Consider the following 23,210-nt stretch of genomic DNA (forward strand, 5'->3'; position numbering starts at 1 on the left):
CTGGCCACTCCGACCGCTGGCCACCATGGAGCAGAGCGAGGTCGGATAGAGGAAAGGGACAGGGAGGGGAGGAAGAAGGGGGCTACGGACGTCTGCCTTGTTGGATGCCACCACGAGCCGTCGTCACCGCTCGCAGGTGAGCAGCGACGGCGACCAGGGGGTTGCACTGACGAGAAGCTTTGGTGGCGGTGGCAAGTCGCCCCTGAGTCACCCTGGGGGAGACGACACGGGGGGCTCTAAGGTCTAGAAAAAATATAAAAATGCTTTTTATACAAAATTATATAAATGAAAATATGCTTTAAAAATTTCAAACTTTTTTGTGGGCGAAGAACAACTTAAATACAAACTATTTTAACTTGTTGTGCCTAAAAAGAATTAATTAGACAAAATGACATGAGAAGGAAGAATCAGAATCATGTGAAACTAAATTTTCGTGGTTTCATGTTCGTAAGCAAAACATTGGGATTCCTTGGTGTGCTGTTTGGCTTTGATTCCCGTGATTCTCTTCAGAATCAGAAACGGTTCAAGATACCAAACACACCCTTAGATGGCAATATAGGATCCTAGGATTTTTTTGGAAATACTAAAATGAAAATGTGCAGGATGTGAGGCTTCAACCCACACACCTACGCTCGCTACCCGCACACCCCACCCCCTGACGCCCGCTGCCCGCACACCTCTCTGCGCCCGCGCCCCACTGCCTCCTCGCGCCCCACCGCCTCCCCGCGCGTGTCCATGGCGGATGCGACGACGGATCCGCTGGATCCGGCGGCAGTGGCGGTGGATCTGTGCCAGTTAGGCCTCCTCCTCTCTCCTCCTCCTCCCGGATCTGCTTTCTAGGGTTTCGGCGAGCTCTCTCTATCATCTCTTCCAACTCCGGCGAGCTATAGAATGGCCGACCGAGGGGAGGCAGGTAGGCCGGACGATGGGGATGGTCGACGGACGGTTTAGGGGAGCTGGCGGCGGTAGGGGCGGTCGGCCCAGATCGGGGTGGGGGAGCTCCGACCATGATGGTGGTGACGGCGGGGGGGGGGGGGGGGGAGGGAAGAAGGTGGTGCCACGAGCGAGCTAGGGTTTCGCAACGTGGGCGGGGGAACTCACACGCTAGCAACATCCGTTTTTTTTTAATGTGGATTCTTAGACTCTTGTTCTAACCCAACATCACTTTATTTTTGGGCTAGCACTTATTCTCTTTCGGAATTCTGCGGAATTGCAAATATCAGGACGAAGAAGCCCTCCAATGCTAACCAAACGTTACTTTTCGGGCTAGCACTGATTCTCTTTCGACATTCTGGCGAATTGCAAATATCAGCACGAAGAAGCCGTGGGCCGTGCTTGGGACTGCTCGTTGCATGTCATTGTGTGCAGTGTCCACCACTCCGCCCACCCGCATCCAGACCAGAACAGCCACCCACACGCCCGCGGCACCCACGCCGCTCGGACACCCGCAACCTGACCGGAGAGAGAGAGAGAGAGAGAGAGAGACGGAGAAGAAAGGGGACCAGGCGACCAGCCGGCCCTCGGCAATGGGGTCCTCTCCTCCTCCTCCGCCGCCGCCGCAGATCGATCGTCTCCTCTCGCAATTTCCCATCACCTCCAAACCCGACCCCGACGGCCCAATCCCTGCGCAAACCCCCGACCACGTCGCAGCACGGTCGGCGCTGATGCTCGCGCTCACCCCGGAGCTCTGCAACGTTCTCCACCGGGAGCTCGCTCCTTCTCCCGACGACGATCCCTTCTTCGCTCGCTGCCTTCGCCAATCCCAGCTCCGCCTCGAAGCCCTCGCCGCCAGTCTCAGGCCCCCCTCTTCCTCCGCCGCCGCCGCACCTCTTGCACGAGTCCCTCCTCCGCCTCCTTCTCTTCCCCTTCAGCAGGAGCTGCAGGTGCGGCTGCCACAAGAACCAGGCGCAGGCGGCGGATCCAACCCCTCCGGCTCCAAGAAGAACGCGCGCGCCGCCACTGAGGTGGTGCGCGCCACCCACCTCAGCCCGGCGGACCATCTCCGCTACCGCGCTCTCGTCCGCCGCGCGCGCCTCACCTTCGAGGCGCTCCGCAGCAGCTACCAGCGCCAGGAGACCTCTAGCGGCCTCCGCAACCGCCATGACCTCCGCGCCTCCAGCCAGATGCTCTCCGCCGGCCACTGGCTCCACCGCGAGGTCCGCATCGTTGGCGACATCCCCGGCGTCCTCGTCGGCGACGCCTTCTACTACCGCGCCGAGATCTGCGTCGTCGGCCTCCACACCGCGCCTCAGGCCGGCATCGGCTACATCCCCGGCAGCCTCCTCGACGAGGGCCACTCCGTCGCCACCAGCATCGTCTCCTCTGGAGGGTACCTTGACGACGAGGACACCGGCGATGTCCTCGTCTACACCGGCAGCGGCGGCCGCCAGCGCAACCGCGTCGACCACCACGCCGACCAGACGCTCGAGCGCGGCAACCTCGCGCTCCACAACAGCTACCTCTACGGCGTGGAGGTGCGCGTCATCCGGGGCCACGACATCGATCAAGGTCCCCACCGCAAGGTCTATGTCTACGACGGCCTCTACAGGGTCATTAGCTCCACCTTCGGCCCCGGCAAGTCCGGCCACGACGTCTGCAAGTTCAAGCTTGTGCGTCTCCCCGGCCAGGACGACCTAGCCAGCAAGACCTGGCACACCGCCAAGCTGCTCAAGGAGTCCATGGACGCCAGAATCCGCCCGCCAAGGTACATCTCCCTGGACCTCTCCAAGGGGGCGGAGGTCCTTCGCGTCCCTGTCTGCAACAAGCTGGACGACGACAGGTCTCCCCTGCTATTTGACTACATTGTCCACCCTGAGTTTCCAGTGCCGCCAGCGCACGCGCCAGTCAAGCAGCACAGGGGCTGCCACTGCGCGACGGGCTGTGGCTCCAAGTGCAGATGTGAGAGGAGGAACGGCGGGGTGCCAGTGTATACTGAGGATGAGACTCTGGTGATGGGAAGGCCGGTGGTGTATGAATGCGGTGCTCTGTGTGGGTGCCCCATGACCTGCGTGAACCGTGTGACGCAGCGAGGGATGAAGCACCGGCTGGAGGTGTTCCGCTCCAATGAGACAGGCTGGGGTGTCAGGGCGCTTGACTTGATACAGCCGGGAGCTTTTGTGTGTGAGTACACTGGGCATGTGGTTGTTATGGATGATCAGCCAGGCAGTGCGCTGATGGAGGGTCGCAGCATCATCGATCCAAGGAGGTTTCCGGAGCGATGGAGGGAGTGGGGAGATGCCTCGGCTGTTGAACCAAACATGAAGAGACGCCAGTTTACCAAGTTGGCAGGGCCAGGTTATGTTCTTGACGTGTCACATAAGAGGAATGTGGCCTGCTACATTAGCCACAGCTGCACCCCTAATGTGTTTCTTCAGTTTGTATTGCGTGGCAATGAGGACGAGTCGTTCCCTCACCTGATGGTTTTTGCCATGGAGACCATCCCACCCATGCGTGAGCTGAGCATCGATTATGGAATTGATGGGGAGTTGAGTGCAAGCTGATACTGGTTCTGAGGCATCAATGTGGCGAAGGCTTACTGGACTTTTTGGATGATAGTGTAGGCGAGGAACTTTTTTGGGATAATAACCATACATGATACATTGGTTTAGTTTTGCCCTAGTTTGCACCCTCTCAATAGTTAAATTCTAGACTTGAGAGTATCAAAAGGTGCTCACATTTCTGTTGTTGTCACTAATCCTTTCTTCAGTTATAGGGCTTACCTGCAAAAGGCATGCTAAATCTGTTTTACTAGTGTTGTGTTGATATGGTTAATGGCTGGCACAAAAAAGACTATGTTTAGCAACTGTGTATTGTGGATGTTTGTGAACTTACCCTGTGTTAGTTGCATGAATGAACAGCTGCTTTATTTTGGGATTTGTTTGCTTTGTGTAAAACCCTCAATCTGAACAATTTTCATGCATATTGAGTCATTTGTGAGCATGAATCACTTGATTGGTGGTCTTGAGATGGTTTAAAACAGTCCTGTTTACTGGGACACCATGCTGTTTGAATGAGGTTGAGGAAGAGGTATATAGATTCCAGGTGTAGTCCTGATTCCTGAGGATAGGAAGTACATCCATCTGGAATGGTGGAGTTGCTGTTTAACTGGGGTTTTAGGTAGCTAACTTAGTGCAGTATGTTTTTTACATGCCTGGGGGATGAATTGGGATGGACACTTTTCTCTTGGTATTTTTTTTTGGATTGGATTATTGAACAATATGAAAATGTAGCATTTGGCTGGGAATGTTTTTGTTCTTCAGTCTTGGTGTAGAGTTGTGGTTTCACATCACAGATGAGATGAATTTGAAACAGGCTTACTGGACTTTTTGGATGATAGTGTAGGCAGGAATTTTTTCAGGATAATAATCATACATGATACATTGGTTTAGTTTTTCCCTAGTTTGCACCCTCTAAATTGTTAAATTCTAGACCTGAGAATATCAAAAGGTGCTCACATTTCTGCTGTTGTCACTAATCTTTTCGTTGTCGCCACTGCTTCAGTTATAGGGCTTACCTGCAAAAGGCATGCTAAATCTGTTTTACTAGTGTTGTGTTCATATGGTTAGTGGTTGGCACAAAAAAGACTGTAATGTTTAGCAACTGTGTATTGTGGATGTTTGTGAACTTACCCTGTGTTAGTTACATGAATGAACAGCTGCTTTGTTTTGGGATTTGTTTGCTTTGCGTAAAACCCTCAAGGGCGTACCTAGTGCAGAGAGCTTCCGCTCCGTGCGGGGCCTGGGGAAGGGTGTTAGTGGCAAGCCTTACCTTCGCCTGTGCAATGCGAGGAGACCGCGACTCGAACCCGGGACCTTCCGGTCACAGACGGTAAGACTCTACCGCTTGCACCAGGCCCGCTTTGCGTAAAACCCTCAATCTGGACAATTCGCATGCATATTGAGTCATTTGTGAACAACTGACCATGAATCACTTGATTGGTAGTCCTGAGAGGGTTTGTAACCAGTCCTGTTCACCGGGACACCATACTGTTTGAATGATGCTGGGGAAGAGACTCCGGCTGTAGTCCTGACTCCTGACTCAATGACTCCTGAGAATGGGAAGTACCATATTACGTTTTGGCTTTTCTTGCTTTTCTAGATAAATAGCCTTTGTATGAACTTAGATATACACTAGATAGATTCCGGGTGTAGTCCTGAGTCCTGAGTGACTCCTGAGGATAGGAAGTACTCCCTTCATTATAAAATATAAGACGCTTTAGCTTTTCTATAAATAGTTTTTGCTATGAGCTTAGATATACACCATGTCTAGATATGTCGGAAAACCAATGTATCTAGAAAATTCAAAACATCTTATGATTTCGAACGGAGAGAGTACATTCATCTGGAACGGTGGAGTTATTGTTTAACTGAGGTTTTAGGTAGTTAACTTAGTGCGGTATATTTTTTAAAATGCCTGGAGGATGAGATGGGATGGACACTTCTCTCTTTGTATTTTTTGGATTGGATTATTGAACGTAATGAAAATGTAGCTTTGGTTGGGAAAGTTTTTGTTCTTCAGTCTTGGTGTAGAGTTGTGGTTTCACATCACAGATGAGATGAGTTTGCATATATGATTGGTTGCTCCCAGCATACTATGCATGCACGGATGGAGCTCGTTGAGTGGCATATGCATTTTCGTTGAAGATGCATTCGTCTCCATTTCTTTTTTTGATAAACATTCGTCTCCATTTCGTTTTGCAAGGCAAAGAGTCCTCCAAGGCTCCGAACTTTCCTCAAAGGGTGGAGATGGGCCGAAATTTATGCGGTGGCCCAGTAACATTAGTTTGTCTTAAAGGCCCAAGGCATGGCTCCTCCATCTCCACTCGATCCTCCTCCAAGTCCTCCGTCTTATCACCACCGGTGAGACGTGATGAGCTCCGCCACCATGGCGTCCACCTGCCTCTCCCTTTGCTTGCACGCCTCCTCGCCCTCGCCCTCGCCCTCGCCCTCGTCCTCGTCTCCCGGACCCCGCCGATCCTCCCTCGCCTTCTCCTTGTCCTCCTCGTCCTCCAAGTCCAAGAGAACGCTCAAGGTCAGGGCCAAGGCGCTCAGGGAGGACTGGAGGCAGAAATCCAAGCCCATCCCTCCTGGCGCCGTCTACCCTGCCAAGGACCACTGCAGGTATGTGCTGTGCCGTGCTGTGCATTCCTTTGTTCGTTCGTGTGATTATGCGATGCGATGCTTACCTCTGTTCCTATTTCTGCTTTTGTGGCGACCCAAGCCATTGTGGGCTCTGCGACACATACTACGTTGCGCATGTCAAGACTGCCTGTGCCTTCCTGGGAGACGGCATGTCCCGTGTCGAGGTCACCTCCTTCATCTTAACATTACCTATAACAGCTCAAACAGTTTGCTAAATGGAAATGAAATAGCTCTGCTAATCGTTTGATCAAGCAATGGGCTGCACGCAATTGCTCCCTCCGTCCAAAATTGTACTTCAACTTTTCTAACTTTGATCAAGTTCATAGAAAGCATCTACAATATCAAAATAATTTCATTAAGTTCTCCATGAAATATGTCTTCATAGTGCATTTATTTGAACTTGTAGTTGTAGATGATAATATGTATATTTTTTATAAAAACTTAGGTCAAGTCAAGCAAAAGAAGTTTTGATTTGGAATAAAGCTAAAGTGAACTATAATTTGGAACGGAGTTGAGTAGTAATGCTTGACACAAATTGTACGCTTTGTTTCAGCAAAATAAAAGTGGGGAACTCCCCTTTTCCCTAAAGAAAAGTTGACACAAATTTACAGATACCAACACTCTCCTCACTATATTTAGGATCTTGAGCCACAAGTCCACGGGAGAGGCCGGAAGGAAGGCATGGATGAAATGTACTTTGGAGTCTATGATCAACTCTTGTATGCCAGGAAGACCGAACCTGTTCAAGGTAGCAACTTACCTTTTACAAGTTCTTATCCTTCAACAGCCGCCTGCATCCGTCTAAGGAAGCACGCATATGCAATATACCACAGTCTTGCTCACTGGCCTGTCTTAACAAACTGAAACCAAATACACCTCGAGTGTTGCATCTTATTTCCTGCACTATCTTGATATACTCGACAAACCTTTGTTAGACAAAACTGTACCTTGGCAACTTATGTTCTGTACCCTTTAACATATATGTGCCTTGCAACAGGAGCTCAGTGGACGGGAATAGTGACAACAATCGCAGTTGAGATGCTGAAAGCAAATATGGTCGATGCTGTGGTTTGTGTACAAAGGCACCCAAATAAGATTCAAATGCCACATAATTCTTTCTCAGTGCAATGCACAAGCATTACCACATGGATTCAAATAATGTTTTTTATCCCCTCTGCAGTGATCCTGACGACAGGCTTGCTCCAAGGCCGGTTTTGGCCAGGTATTGTGAAACTGATGGCTTTCAGAATTTTTCTTTATGGCTTGTGTATAACACTCCTTGACTGGATACACATTTGCAGTTCCAGACTTTCTGTAACTATTTTGAGCTTAAACTTTTGTTATTAGTCCATTCATGAATTAATCATGCTAATCATCATGCCCCTTGCTTTCTAGAATGGAAGTAACATTTAATCTCGGTAGCCATGCTCTTTTTTTAACATAAGGTAGCCATGCTCTTGTAGGACACCAGATGAAGTAATTGCAGCCAAAGGTGTGAAGCCAACATTATCACCAAATCTCAATACGCTTGCCTTAGTCGAGGTAAATCGTTCCTTTTAACGCTATACTTTCTTCCCAGTCCCCCTTATTTTCGATGCAAGCTATGGCACCATGCCTCCTTTCCCTTCCTATAAGTATAACATATAGAAGTGATAATGGGTCATGGCAGCAGATCTCTGAGAGAACATCAGCCGTCTTGTCATTAGTTTAGGGTTACTTGGCCCTGATATTTGTTCCCATTTCCCAGTTCAAGAGAATTAGAAGTAGTTCAATTATATTTGAATTTGTTGCTTGGGCAAGGGTAATTCTGTTAGCCTATTCAATCTGGAGCAGCCCCGTTTGACTCCACATTCCATTGGGTTTCAAAGTCCATTCCAATCATCACTCTAACCATAATGAGACACATCCTATAGTGAAAGCATTATAGTGACCAATTTATAAATCCAGAGAGGTTCATGGTTTCCTTTGGCAGGCAGCTGGTGTAAAGCGGCTTCTTTTCTGTGGTGTGGGCTGTCAAGTGCAAGGTGTTTTCCTTCACCTGGCCTTCTCTTTCTATTGGTGATGTTTTATCAAATATTCAAATGTCAAAGTTGTTAAAGTTATTGTTTGAACTACAGCTTTGAGATCTGTAGAAAAGTACCTTGGTTTGGAAAAGCTTTATGTGCTTGGCACAAACTGTGGTAATTTCGATTTCTCCTCTAAAACTAGTCAATCTTTACAGTTTCTGTCATGGAAGATATATTGTAGCTCTGATATACTGTAATTTTTCTTAGTTGACAATGGTACACGTGAAGGGCTTGATAAATTCTTGAAAGCGGCAAGCAGTGAGCCAGAAACTGTTATGCATTATGAATTTATGCAAGACTACAAGGTATGACATTGAAAATAATTAGCTGCATACATTCTTTTCCCCATTTTGGTAGTTTCATGTATGGAAAATCAATAGGATAGGAATGCAGTTTACCTTTCCATATCAACAGCTCAAGAAGCAGTTTTAGGATCAACACAAGAACACATGGCATTCATGGAATTGCCATGCTTTTCCTTTAGAATTTTTTAATGTATGATTGCATTGTATAACTGAGAATATTTACAGGTGCACCTAAAGCATTTAGATGGGCACATTGAAGAGGTAAATATTTGTTTGCCTATAATTCTGAAGCTTTGTGTCTTCCACAATGGACTATTTAATTCAGGGCCTAATTCGAAGCAGGTTCCCTATTTTTGCCTGCCAGCAAACGACCTGGTAGATGTTATTGCACCATCATGCTATAGGTATTATCTGTTCAGTATACCAATGGGTTGTCATTTTCTTTTCCAAAATTTTTATGGGCCGTTCACAGGTGAGCTAATGATTTGCTTATACCAACTGCAGCTGCTTTGACTACACAAATGGCTTGGCGGTAAGGTTTCCATCATTTTGAATTTGAATAGGGTCTCTGTTTTGAATAGAAACTGTCTTTCTGAGAATCATCTGGTTTTGTTAGACAGAAGTTGTTCCTCCTAGTGCTCATCTACAGAAATAGAATTTGTTGGATCACGTATTGTTTAGAAAAGCTAGAATAATACTGAAACACACTATATTGGATCACTATGTGTTGCATGATGTGCATTGCTCTTATTATTAGGCACTAGCATAGCTGAACTAATTCTCTTGACCTTGAGTTGCCTCGGTGCTTCTTCAATCTCATGTTCAGAATATCATCTGTTCTGAGAGATTAGCTCTTTATTCTTTTACCTGTTACTTCTAATTAGCTGCTTTCCTCTTATCTTGCTAATCTTCACAGTCTGCTCTCTTGGAGCAGAGAAGCAGTTCAGATTCACTATGTTGTTTGGTTAAATCTCTGCAGGATTTGGTGGTGGGATATATGGGAGTACCAAAATATGCTGGAGTCTCCATGACACAGCATCCTCAGTACATTACAGTCAGGTAGAGCGAGTAGGATTGTGCAATTATATTGTAAGCAGTAGCTGGTGAGCATCACTGGAACTCTATCCCTTCAGGAACGATCGTGGATGGGAGATGCTCAGGCTGGTAGATGGCCTTCTGGAGAGCACACCTACAATTAGCAGTGTACGCATGTATCCCCAGCAATAGAACTGGCACAACATTCTTCGGAGGCATGCAGCTTAGTACTGGAGACTGACAAGGGTGTCGTGTCTGTTTGTTTCAGGGCTCCAGGCAACCATTTGTTATGGAGACAGTGAAAGCTGACGATGCTGCAAAATTGGGTACCTCCCCTAATCATGCCTATTAAATACTAGTACTTTGCAGTGGTATAAAACTAGTAACAATGATGTATTTGGCTCACATTCATGTAAATAAACGAATGAATCTACAGGGAAAGGCCCTTCGAAACCAGCTCCTAGATTTGTCGGTGACATTCTGGCCTTCCTGCTGAACCTGGTTAGTTCTTGGTCGTGTGCAGGGGAGGATGGCATGAGATTTGTAATGTTAACTGAACACGAATAAATAACCAGATTGTATTGTACGATATGCTGTTTCAGGTTGGACCCAAGGGTCTGGAGTTCGCACGCTACTCTCTGGATTATCACACCATTCGGAATTACCTGCATGTTAGGCGGGCATGGGGAAAACAGAGAGCTGAGCAGCACATCCCCGGGTATGCCAAGAAGATCGTGGAGGCCTACGACAAGGACGGACGGATCGAGGCAATGGTTACGCAGTCAAGTGACTGACTCACCAATTCACACTCTACTAGCTAGTTGTATTTGCATTGCAAGAATGTGGCAGCATTATGTTTGTAATGTGACGTAGCGGTGATGTATACAGTAGAATGTATAGGCTGATCTGTACATGCTTGCCAATTTCTAGTTTGCATTTGCATGGAACCCAGCTGAGATATGTGAATTCCTGCTACCTTTTTTGAGCATGTCTTTTTGTTCGAAAGTATTTGTCTTGATGATAAAACAAAGATAAAAGAAGCCACAAAGTTCTCTCTCAAATGTTAGAAATCACCAAGTTAATTAGAGAAAAAGAGGAAAATCTAGACGGGCCCCACGTAACAGCTCTGAGACAGGGTTTGGTTGGAGAACGCTGGTAATCAAATGCAGGCATTGGTTCACTCCAGTAATAAAATTAGAATAAAACTTGACCAAGATTATTAGTATTGATTGAGCACTACTTGTACTTTCCACATGTCATGTATGACAAGCTGAGTATTATGTTTTGACCGGGTAATCAGACAGATTTAGGTGTCTGATGAGGGGTAGCTAGTAAGATGCTAGTACTCATGTGCTTTACGACCATTCATTGGACGACTTAGCCAAATATGGAGAAGGTTGAGGTAATGAGTTTCCCCCAAGGACCGGCAGGTTGTATGGACGATATACTTGTTCTTGTATGGGAAAAGATATACACCTCTTGCAAGACGTTGCTTAATCCTTTCAAAATGTCACGCTCTCTGTTATGAACAAGCTCTTTGTTGCTTCTGTAATGTAGATTTACCGTGTTGATGAACTTGTGGAAGATCAAGCTCACCCCTCAAGTTATAGATGTCGTTGTTCATATTAAACCTAGAGTAGTTAAGATGAGTCCTATGCATTGGACTTCATGCACAAAAGCTTTTATGCAAAACCGACTTGTTCATCTTGCTATAGCTCAAATGCATATTCCTTTGTGTATTATGTTTGGTACGCCATGAGGAGTACCCACGTACTCATGTTGCTTCCATTAATTGCAGGCGAACAAATGCTGGTCTATGGCTACTCTTTTTTTTTTTGAAACTTATGGCTACTTTTACACCCTCTTGAGCCCTCTTCTGACTGGGAGTAGAGTGTCATAATAATAAGTAGCTTGTGGGTGGTGGCATGGACCACAAGATGTACCACCGTTGTGTGTGCTTGATGTTGAACTAAGTGTGTGCAACACTTTTTTTTGTGAGACCTAATTACAGATGTAGCCACTCATATACACGGGCGCACACTTACCCCGACGAACACACGCACGTATACATACCCCTATGAGCACCTCCGAAGAACTGAGTTGGACCAGCAAATCTCGAGATTGATGAAGTCACCACAGGCGCCTCGTTGTCGACGGATACGTCACGTATCACTGAAAGATTAGCACCATTAAATCCTGAAATAAATCCAGAAAAATACGAGCACCTGGGTCAAGTCGAGGACTTAAACCCGGGTGGGCAAGTTTTACCACACAGAACCCAACTAGATAAGCTACGCTCAGTTCGCAAGTGTGTGCAACACTTTGTTTGTAACTGAAGCTACATTTTATGCATTATAATGAGAACTCTACATATATGTCGCATGCACATAGTGGATAACACCGGATGGTGTGTGTCGGTGTTTTCGGACCACCGATGAGTAAATTTGTATTTGCGCGTCTGGCTCGGATGGTGTGCTCGGAGGACACAAGGGTTTATACTGGTTTAGGCGGAACGTCCCTATGTTCAGTTCACTGCTGCTCGTGTTACAGACACTTGGTTTGCAGTAGGGGTTACAAACAGGCGAGAGAGGGACAGGATCCCAAGTCTCTGGTGGAAGGAGTGAACGGGTGCTGAGAGCTCGCTTGTCGCTCAGCCGTGTGCTCATGTTGTACTCTTATGTTCAGATCCCCCTGTCCAGCCCTCCTCCATGGGGCAGCCTGCTTCCCTTTTTATAGATGAAGGGAAAGCGTGGGTTACAGAGAAGGAAAAGTAGAAGAACGAGAGAGAAGAAGGCTTCCAGGGTTGCCGGGTCCTTCTTCTCCTTAATGCAGGTCCCGTGGATCCTGTAGATGTCAACAGAGACGGCTCCATGTCGTGGCCCTATTCATCACTGGCACTATGCGCATGCGTCATCTGCCGGTCATGGCATTCCATTCCATCTCGGCAGACGTCGTGGTGAACTGATGCATCTGTCAGCGTTCGTACGAGGATTAAGCAGAACAGCACCGGCACGCCCGACATCGTTCTTGATGTGAATCTCCAGGTATGGCTCGTCATGGCCACGGGTTACATCAAGGCGTGCCAGCTTCTTCCCTGGTATCAGAGTTTTGACCCAGGCCTATACGCTTGGACCTAGAGTGGTTGGCGACGGTATGGGTCCCCGTCGGATGAGACGGAACCCGTGTCCTCGAGGTCAGGCGGGGCGGAGCCCGTGACCTTGGACGAGACGAAACCCACGTCCTTGGGGTTGGGCGAGATGGAGCCCGCGGCCTCGAGGTCGTGCGAGATGGAGCCCGTGTCCTTGGGGTCGAGCGAGACAGAGCCTGCGGCCTCGAGTTCAGGCGAGACGGAGCCCACGGCCTTGAGGTCGGGCGAGATAGAGCCCACCGCCTTATGGTCAGGCGAGACCTTTTAATACGTCTCGAGCCATCCAGGGAAGTCAGCGTGGATGCTAACTTCCTTGCTTTGGGTATCCCTAATATCAATACCCGACAGTAGCCCCCGAGCCTGCGGAGGAGTAGGATACTCCTTTGGAGGTTTTTCTGGGCCGGAGGACTCTGAGGGCCTTAGCCTTCTTTTTGTAGCCCGCGGCGTATCCTGGTAGGACGGTGATTACCTTTTGTCATGATCGGTCTTCTTGGGGATATGTAACCGTAGGATTTGGGAGGTCGTAAAGATTTTTCTTGATTTTGGTCCCCTAGGATCCGATCGGTCCGCCGTCGTACTATGTCCGCATGTTCGGTCTCCTTGTGAGTCCAACTTTCCTCAAGCCCCCATGCGTAGTAGGGGTCCGGTTGAGGGTCGGCTCGTCTTTGTGATTGTCATCCCTCAGGCATTTTTTAATAAAACAGAGGGGCTGAGCCGTGCCATGTTTTTCCTCTATGGACGAAACATGGTGCTTGGTGAGCTGTTAACGGGCTAGTCCGAGTGGGGCCCTGGCTTCCCATTCATGGGGGTCCAGCATGGGTCAGCCGGTGACCGACTCTAGATTCTTAGTGGCCAATCCATGTAGTTCTTGGGTTCGTTCGACCGGTCCCAAGGGCCCATTGCCTTTCTTTGAGAAAAAACCATAGACTGGGAACCGACCAAGACTCGAACGTGGGCCGAGATGCCCACGGCACTCGTGCGCCCAGGTACTAGCCGCTAGTGGGCCCATCCCTTTTCACCCCTCACTCTAAGGGCGCCCCGGAGCGGCTGTGAACCTATTGGAGGGCCAGCCTTTGAACTCCTAGGCTTAAATGGGCTGTAGGAGCATTTTTAGTTCCGTATCCCTCCTTACCTGTGACGGTTCTCGCGCTTGTCTACATCGATGCTGAGTTGGACGACATCGAGAAGAAGGTGGCCCCTCTGGCATAGGACTTACCTACCGAGATGGAGGATGGGATCATCCTCCAAGAAATTTGTTAGGTAGATAAGCCATACGACAAACTGTAATAAGTGGACAAGCTCTTAAATTTTGTTATGGCCAAACAGATTTTTAGCTCTTCTTTCCTTTTTGTATAAAAAGGTTAATGTGTTTTGATCCCTTCCGTCGTTAAGGCTGTAAAGCTCAGGGTGTGGGTGAAAAAAGTCTGATCACGTTGTTAAGCAAAAACGTCATAGTCGCTGGGGCGTAGGTTTCTTACAGTCCGACCAGTTTTACTCAACGTTCGTTTCCGCAACCCTTACTTCTAGATCTTAACGTGAGAAAGGGTCGGACGTAGAGAATCTCTACCGGATAGATATACTCTTTAATGTGTTCTGACTCTTTCCGTAGTTAAGGCTAAAAAGCTCAGGGTGTGGGCAAAAAACTCTGATCACGCTGGTGAGTAAAAACGCCGTAGCCGCTGGGGCATAGGTTTCTTGCGGTCCAACCAGTTTTACTCAGCGTTTGTTTCCACAATCCTTGCTTCTAGATCTTAACGTGAGAAAGGGTCGGGCATAGAGAATGTCTACCGGATAGATATGCTCTTATCAGCTCCCGAGTGAGGCTCGACCCCTTATCGTTGCTAGGGTCAGGTGTTACTAAAGATCGAGGAGTCAATAGTGAAATCGATAAGAGAAAGCGTGCGTAGATTAAGGGTAAAAGTGACATAGCCGTTTGATGTTCCAAGCGTTGATGAAGACTTCGTCGTCGATGGTCCTGAGCACCTTGCTGTTGCTAGGGTCAGGTGTCACTAAAGATCAAGGAGTCGATAGCAAAACTAATAAGAGAAAGCGTGCGTAGATTAAGGGTAAAAGCGACATAGCTGTTCGATGTTCCAGGCATTGATGAAAACTTCACCGTCGATGGTCCTGAGCTTATAGGTGCCTAGTCGGAGCACCTCTATGACGATGTACGGTCCTTCCCAGGATGGAGAGAGCTTGTGGCGGTTCTTGTTGCCCTGGATGAAGCAGAGTACCAAGTCCCCGATGTTGAAGGCCCGACCCCGTACTCGACGGCTATGGTACCAGCGCAATGCTTACTGGTACTTGGCTGAGTAGAGGAGGGCAACATCACGCGCTTCATCGAGCTAGTCTATGGCATCCTCGAGGGACGCCTCGGCTCCCTATTCATCGTACGCCCTGACCCTCGGCGCTCCATAATCAATGTCGGTCGGGAGGATAGCCTCAGAACCATAGACCATAAAGAATGGCATGTAGCTAGTGGCCTGGCTAGGGGTCGTCCCTAGGCTCTAGAGCATCATGGGAAGCTCTGTGACCCATCATCTACCAAACTTGTTCAACCGGTTGAAGATCCTAGGCTTGAGGCCTTATTGGACCATGTCGTTTGCACGCTCGACCTGCCCATTCATGTGGGGGTGTGCCATAATAGACCAATTGACATGGATGTGGCTTGCATCGTAGAATCGGAGGAACTTTTCTTGGTGAACTGTGTGTCGTTGTCCGTGATAATGGAGTTTGGGACTCCAAAGCGATGCACGATGTCAAGGAAGAACAATATGGCTTGCTCGGACTTGATTGTGGAGATTGGTCAAGCCTCTATCCACTTTGTAAACTTGTCTATGGTGACAAGCAAGTGCATATAGCACCCGGGTGCCCTCTTGAGAGGTCCAACCAGATCGAGCCCTAGACCACGAACGACCATGTTATGGGGATCATTTGGAGTGCTTGGGCCGGCAGGTGGGTCTGCCAAGCGTAGTATTGACACCCTTCATGGGTGCGCACAATCTATTCAGCACCGGCTACTGCGGTCGGCTAGTAGAAGCTTTGTCGGAACATGTTTCTTCCTATGCCCACTTCGGTTGACCGTCACCGGATGCGACTCAAAGTAGTGACACAACTTCCTCTTGGCGATAAGGATGACATACAGGAGTTTCTGGATTTGGAGGTAGCGAGTCTTGGAATCAGACAAGACCTCGCTAATGAAGTACATGGGATGTTGCACTTTGAAGGCGTGTCCCTCTTCTTCTCGCTCTACCACCAGGGTGGCACTGACCACTTGTGTGGTGGCCAAAATGTAGAGTAGAAGTAGTTCCCCGTCGATCGGGGGAGACCGGGAACGAGGCATTCGTTAGGAGCTGCTTGACCTTGTCAAGTGCCTCCTGGGCCTTGAGCATCCATTTGAAATGGTTGACCTTCTTTAGAAGCTGATAGAGGAGGAGACCTTGTTCGCCGAGGCGCGAGATAAAGTGGCTAAGCGCGGTGAGGCACCCTATAACTCGTTGTACCCCCTTTATGTTCTGAATCGGGCCCATCCTCATGATGGCCGAGATCTTCTCTGGGTTGGCTTTGATGCCATGCTCGGAGATGATAAAACCTAGCAGCATACCCCTTGGGACCTCGAAAATGCACTTCTCGGGGTTGAGTTTGATGCCGTTTGCTCAGAGTTTCATGAAGGTCTGCTCTAGGTTGGCTATGACCTGATCAGCCCATTTGAACTTGACCACGATATCATCCACGTAGGCCTTAATGGTCTATTTGATGAGATCTCATAAACACTTGAGCATGCAGCGTTGATACGTAGCCCTCATGTCCTTCTGGCCGAACGACATTGTGATGTAGCAGAACAATCTGAATGGGGTGATGAAAGATGTCGCGAGCTGGTCGAACTCTTTTATCGCGATTTGATGGTACCCGGAGTACGCATCAAAGAAGCAAAGGGTTTCGCTCCCTGAGGTTGAGTCAACTACTTGGTCTATGCATGGCAAAGGAAACGGATCCTTTGGACACGCTTTGTTGAAACCCATGTAGTCAACACACATTCTCTATTTCCCACTCTTTTTTCGTACAAGAACAGGATTGGCTAACCACTCAGGGTGGTATACTTCCTTGATGAACCCGACCACCAAAAGCTTCATAATCTCCTCACTGGTGGCCCTATGTTTCTCCTTGTTGAAGCGACGCAGGTGCTGCTTTACTAGCTTGGAGCCTAGCCTAATCTTTAAGGCGTGCTCAGTGACTTCTCTCAGAATGCCTGGTATGTCTGAGGGTCTCCACACAAAGATGTCTTTATTGGCGCGGAGGAAGTCGGCGAGCGCGCTTTCCTATTTGGAGGAAAGTGTGGTGCCGATGCGCACCACTTTGCCCTTGGAGCCACGGGGGTCTATGAGGACCTCCTTGGCACCCTCTATAGTCTCGAAAGACCTAGCCAACTGCTTGGGGTCGAACGCTTCTTTGATGACCTCCTCCCTGATGGTCGCAAGCTCTTTGGAGGCAACAATTGTCGTGGCATGTTCGCAGCACTCGACCTCACACTCGTAGGCACGCTGGAAGGAGGTGCTGATGGTGATGACCCTGCATGGACCCAACATCTTCAACTTTAGATAGGTGTAGTTGGGGACGGCCATGAACTTCGTGTAGCATGGAAATCATAGGATGGCATGGTAGGTCCCATGGAACCCGACCACCTCAAAGGTAAGGGTCTTCATCCTGTAAGTGGTTAGATTCCCAAACATGATGGGCAGATTGATCTGCCCAAGTGGTATGGCCTGCTTTCTAGGCACGATGTCATGGAAAGGTGCACTGGTCAGTCGAATGCACAATCGGTCGATGCCCATGTCGTCGAGCATTTCAGCATACATGATGTTGAGACCGCTGCCTCCATCCATCAGCACCTTGGTGAGCCATGTCATACCGATGATCAGGTCGACCACGAGTGGGTATCTTCCTGGCTATGGGATGCTTTCTGGGTGGTTAGTCTGATCAAAGGTTATGGCGGACTTCGACCATCGGAGGAAGGAAGGCATGGTCGGCTTGGCCATATAGACCTCGCGGTGCGCAAGCTTCTGGCAGCGCTTGGAGTCATAGGCCGCTGACTCTCCGAAGATCATGAGGCAGTCATCCAGTGTTGAAAATCCACCGTCCTTCCCCTTGGCATCATCTCCGGCTAGCTTGGGCTCCTTCTTATGCTCCCCCTTGTTAGAGCCTCTAGACAAGAACTGCTTCATGAGGACATAGTCCTTGTATAGGTGCTTGATGGGGAAAGCATGGTTTGGGGTACCCTCGGTGGGCTTCTGACCCCCCCCCCCTTGCGGTTGGTAGTGGCCACGAGTGAGCCCTCGTGCTGCTGCTTGTTCTTCTTCTTGTTGGAGTGATTGGAGGCGCCTTCACCGGCATCCTCGTCCCACTTTGCCTTGCCCTTGGGGTGGTCAAAAATTGCCCTAACCACCTCCTCGCTCGAGGCATGGCTAGTGGCGACGTCGAGGAGCTCCTTGGTAGTTTGCGAGCCCATATGTCCTAGCTTGTAAACCAGGGACTTACAGATGGTCCCAGACAGGAAAACTCCTATGACATCGGTGTCGGCGACGTCGGGTAGCTCATTGCACTACTGGGAGAAGCGTTGGATGTACCCATGAAGAGTTTTCCTAGACCTCTATCAACAGTTTTTGAGATCCCATGGGTTCCTAAGATGCGCATATGTGCCCTAGAAGTTTTCCATGAAGATCTCCTTTAGGTCCACCCAACTTTGGATTCAGTTGGGCGGAAGGTGTTCCAACCACGTTCACGTCGAATCAGCCAGGAATAAAGGAAGGTTGCAGATAATGAAATTGTCACTATCTGCTCCACCAGCTTGGCAAACAAGCCGATAATCCTCAAGCCAAATTCCAGGGTTTGTTTTCCCAAAGTATTTTGGGATGTTGGTCGGCGGTTGATACCACGGTGGGAAGACAACATTGAGGATGTGTTGGCCAAAGGCCTGAGGTCCCAACAAGTCAGGGCTTAGGCTTCCGTCCTCACCACCATCATAACATCCGCCACGACGAGGGTGGTAGCCATAGCTAGCCTCCTCCTTCTCATCGCCATGGGCACGCATGTGGGCATCGAGGGTGTTGTGCGCATCATGGTGGAGGCCAAGACACTCATGCACTGAGACCGTGGCTTGTGGCCTACCACCTCACTGCGCCTGGTGGACTGACACATCCCTGTCGGGTTGCTCTAAGGGTGTGCGTTGGCTGGCATTGAGCTCACGTCATTGGGACAACGAGCTCTCGGCCTGCTGCGCCGCCGCACGCTCGAGTAGCATGCAAATCTCGCGATGGGCCCGATGATCCTCGGGTGTTGCGGGCTCTAGAAGCCCTCGGAGCAAGGCCATCGTGGTAGCGATGTTCTGGCTTGCCAAGGTGAAGTGTGGGAGGGCTTTGTCATCCTCAATGATCCTCTGGTTCATGTCACAGTCCATGGCGCGTGCACGCCCACTGTCTCCGTGGAGCTCAATCTCTCACTCGAGCTCCGCGTGTTCTTGCTCAAGCTGGAGTCATGCTTCTTTGAGCTCTTGGTGCCATGCCCTCAACTGCTCTACTCATAGGTGAGGTGGGGCCCCTGCATCCCCCTCGACCTCATTGTTGAGGCTGTCTATTGGGGTAGCCACTCTCTCGTGGATGCTTTCGATGTATCCCTCAGGGGGTGCCTACAATGAAACCTTCTCACGAGGGGTGATGGCTCCCCCTGCTGGAGTCAGAGTCGGAGGGCGACTCTGATTCTCCCACGAGAAGGTCATGGAAATATTATGTGATGTATTCGGTCATCCCCATGAACTCATCATTCGTACAGGGTGGGGGCATGCGCTATGCCACAAGGTGGCCAACGGTCTCTACGGCGTTGCACAGACCGAACGGGAGCATTGTCAAGGTGCTCTAGATGAGGTATTCCAGGTAGAGCAGCTCTCCTCTAGTAAGGCACGTCATGACATTGGCGAATGAGAAGGTGAGGCAGCGCAGGTCCTCCTGGGACGGTCGGGGTCCCTGCAAGGTGTTGAGCTGGCGCTCTAGCCTCCCATAATCGAAGCCGAGGAGCCGGTCGCTCCTAGGGGCGTGGGCCTCCGGTGTGTGTAGCTGTAGCTCCTCAAGTGCCTTAGCGATCGTGTCGAGGCCGGCGGAGTGGAGAGGTTGGATGATGACGAGAACCCGGGCCAACTCTCCCTCCATTGTAACGATGAAGTCTAGGTTCTCGAAGCGCATGTGCGTGCCTGAGACCTAGCTGACGTCGTGACTAGCCATCCAAGGCCTGATGTGGACATTGAGACACGCAAAAAGGCCCTACCTGGCACACCAACTGTCGGTGTTTTCAAACTACCAACGAGTAAATTTGTATTTATGCGTCTGGCTCGGATAGTGTGCTTGGAGGACATAAGAGTTTATATTGGTTTGGGCGAAACATCTCTATGTCTAGTTCACTGCTGCTCATGTTACTGGCACTTGGTTTGCAGTAGGGGTTACAAACGGACGAGAGAGGAAGAGGATCCCAAGTCTCTGGTGGAGGAGTGAACAGGTGCTGAGAGCTCACTTGCTGCTCAGCCGTGTGCTTGTGTTCAGATCCCCCTGTCCAGCCCTCCTCCATAGGGTGCCCTGCTTCCCCTTTTATAGACAAAGGGAAAGTGCGGGTTACGGAGGAGGAAAAGTAGAAGAACGAGAGAGAGAAGAAGGCTTCCAGGGTTGCCGGGTCCTTCTTCTCCTTCATGCGGGTCCCGTTGATCCTGTAGATGTCAACAGGGATGGCTCCATGTCATGGCCCTATTCATCACTGGTGTCATCTGCCGGTCATGGCATTCCACTCTGTCCTAACGGATGTCGTGGTGAACTGACGCACCTGTCAGCATCCGTACAAGGATTAGGCAGAACAGCACCAGCACACCCGACACTATTCTTGATGTGAATCCCCAGGTATGGCCCGTCATGGGCACGGGTTACATCGAGGTGTGTCATCCTCTTTCCTAGCATTAGAGTTTTGACCCGGGCCCATACGCTTGGACCTAGAGTGGTTGGTGGTAGTATGGGTCTCCGTCGGACGAGACAGAACCCGTGTCCTCGAGGTCAGGTGGGGCAAAGCCTTGGGCAAGATGGAAACCGCATCCTTGGGGTCAGATGAGATGGAGCCCATACCCAAGGGGTCGGGTGAGACAGAGCCCGTGGCCTCGAGGTCGGGCGAGATGGAGCCTGTGGCCTTGAGGTCAGACGAGACGGAGCCCGCATCCTTGGGGTCAGGTGAGATGGATCCCACACCTAAGGGGTCAGGTGAGACGGAGCCCGCGGCCTTGAGGTCGGGCAAGATGGAGCCCACGGCCTTAGGGTCGGGTGAGACCTTTTAATACGTCTCGAGCCATCTATGAAAGTCAGCATGGGCGCTAACTTCCTTGCTTTGGGTATCCCTAATATCGATACCCGACAGTGTGATTTTAGGGACAACCAGATTAATTAGGTTAAGTTGAGCTGGTATGCAAACATGCTAACTTTCCAATAGGCAAAGTTCTTTCCCTCGAACTTGGGAGCAGATTCCCATTCTTTGGCATTTTTCTAGGTAGGCTAATCCTTTGAGCAATAGACTTTGGTACCAATTAAAAGGAGTTGAATGGCCCAAGGGATGTTGAATTAGGAATTAGGATTAAAAAAATTAAAGTGACAAACCTTAACATAATAGAATACTTGACCAAACTTCCCTTGCTAGCCTTAACAACTAACAAGACATGCTAAATTAAGTCACCATGGTCGGTCACATTAAACAATGTCCTTACCACAATCCATACTAGTGATAGAGCCCTTCATCTTGTAAGAAAGTAAACTCCTTAATCTATATCTATACTATAAAGGAGCGAACGAATTGTAAAATACTTTTTACTTTCAAAACATCCTACCCACTTAAGATCTCCCTTGATATAAATCCTACATATGGGCCCAACGTAAAAGGAAGGCAAAACACTTAGGAACATGCGTGTTTCGTCCTCTCAAACGTGGAGCGACGTCTCCCTTGGCATTTTTTGTTTCACCTAGAGCCAGCATACTCGCCCGTGTACCCACCCTCATTTCCTTTTCTCTAGGGCATCGATTCACGCAAGAAAATAATTTATTTTGCCGTCTCCGTCACATCCCCTCCTCTCCTCAACGCTTCTCGTCCCCTCCACAACCTCCCCTCCCCAATCTGACCTCGGCGTAGTGCCGCGGCCACCTCCCCATGATTCGCGCTAGCGTGGCACGGCGCACCAACGCGAGCGGGCCCCATCGACGGCCGCTACCGTGGATGCCCCGCCGCTGCCTGGTTCCATCCGTCCGCTTGCTGATTTGGTACCCCTCCCCCTCTCTCCTTACCTCTCTCTATCAGATCTCCCTCTCCCGATGCTCGTGGATGCTCGCTCTAACAGGGCTCTTGGTCCTCGTGGCCATAAGCCCCTACTGTGGGCGCCCCCCATGGCAACCCCAACACCGGCATGCCCGGTCGTGGCGGCCTAGGTATGGGCCACGACGATGGATTCCTCCATGCGACAGCGGCGCTCCTTAGGCCCTTACCCCCTCCGATCCCCACCCGCGATGGCACCCCCTCTCCTTCAACATCACGTCCAACGGCGGCGGCGGTGATTTTGGTTTGGATAGTTGTGGTCTCACCCATCTCGCCCTTGTTTCAGCTTTCCTCTTTTTCTCGCTGTTTGCTTGTGTTGTTCAACGCTGGTTTGATGATTTTTGTGGCTGCTGGATTGATGCAGATGAGGAGACACAAGTTCCGCATGGAGGAAGCCATCGCCATTGCCCATCCCTAGGCCGCTGCGGCCGGGCATGCCCGTGTTGGGGTTGCCATGGGGGCGCCCGCAACAAGGGCTTATGGCCACGAGGACCAAGAGCCCTGTCAGAGCGAGCATCCACGAGCGCTGGGAGAGGGAGATCTGATAGAAAGAGGTAAGGAGAGCGAGGGGGAGGGGTACCAAACCGGCGAGCGGATGGCCGGGACTAGGCGGCACCGGCGGCGCATCCACAACGATGGCCGTCGGTGGGGCCTTCTCACGCCGGTGCACCATGGCCCCGCTAGTGTGTATAATAGGGAGGAGGCCGCGGTCACGCCCGTCCACCGCGCCGTGCCGAGGTCGGATTGGGGAGGGAAGGCTGTGGAGGGGATGAGAAGCGTCGGGAGAGGAGGGGAGTGGACGATGGTTTTTTTTTCTTTGAGGCGACGGATACGACAAAAGATATTATTTTCTTGCATGAATCAACGCCCCTCGGAGAAAAGGAAAGGAGGGTGGGTACGCGGGTGGGTATGCTGACTCGGAGTGAAAAAAAAGTGCCGAGGGAGACGTCGCTCCACGTTTGACTGCCTTCCTTTTACGTTGGGCCCATATGTAGGATTTATATCAAGGGAGGAGATCTTAAGTGGGTAGGATGTTTTCAAGGTAACAGATATTTTATAATTATTACTTCGTTCCTTTGGAGTATAGATTTGTGTCCATGGCATCTGTAAGATGTCACACCCTTTTTCACCTTGG

At 49.9% G+C, this 23,210-nt stretch overlaps 2 protein-coding genes across 2 annotated transcripts; both read left to right on the top strand.

Moving 5' to 3' along the window:
- Positions 1-1,410: 1,410 nt before the first annotated feature.
- LOC136501101 (histone-lysine N-methyltransferase family member SUVH9-like) lies at positions 1,411-3,830 on the top strand. Its single transcript, XM_066496596.1, has one exon. The coding sequence runs from the start codon at positions 1,527-1,529 to the stop codon at positions 3,498-3,500; it is 1,974 nt and encodes a 657-aa protein (XP_066352693.1). The 5' UTR covers positions 1,411-1,526; the 3' UTR covers positions 3,501-3,830.
- Positions 3,831-5,822: 1,992 nt separating this feature from the next.
- LOC136500468 (7-hydroxymethyl chlorophyll a reductase, chloroplastic-like) lies at positions 5,823-10,545 on the top strand. The gene is made up of 17 exons (XM_066495818.1): positions 5,823-6,119; positions 6,220-6,304; positions 6,780-6,888; positions 7,138-7,222; positions 7,321-7,362; positions 7,604-7,682; positions 8,113-8,164; positions 8,258-8,320; positions 8,414-8,511; positions 8,737-8,772; positions 8,854-8,915; positions 9,016-9,043; positions 9,491-9,570; positions 9,645-9,714; positions 9,815-9,872; positions 9,983-10,047; positions 10,149-10,545. Exons 1-17 carry the CDS (start codon positions 5,869-5,871, stop codon positions 10,338-10,340), a joined length of 1,455 nt encoding a protein of 484 aa, XP_066351915.1. The 5' UTR covers positions 5,823-5,868; the 3' UTR covers positions 10,341-10,545.
- The last annotated feature ends 12,665 nt before the right edge of the window (positions 10,546-23,210 follow it).

The sequence above is a fragment of the Miscanthus floridulus genome, chromosome 13 (assembly GCF_019320115.1).
Source record: "Miscanthus floridulus cultivar M001 chromosome 13, ASM1932011v1, whole genome shotgun sequence".
NCBI classification, from domain to species: Eukaryota; Viridiplantae; Streptophyta; class Magnoliopsida; order Poales; family Poaceae; genus Miscanthus; species Miscanthus floridulus.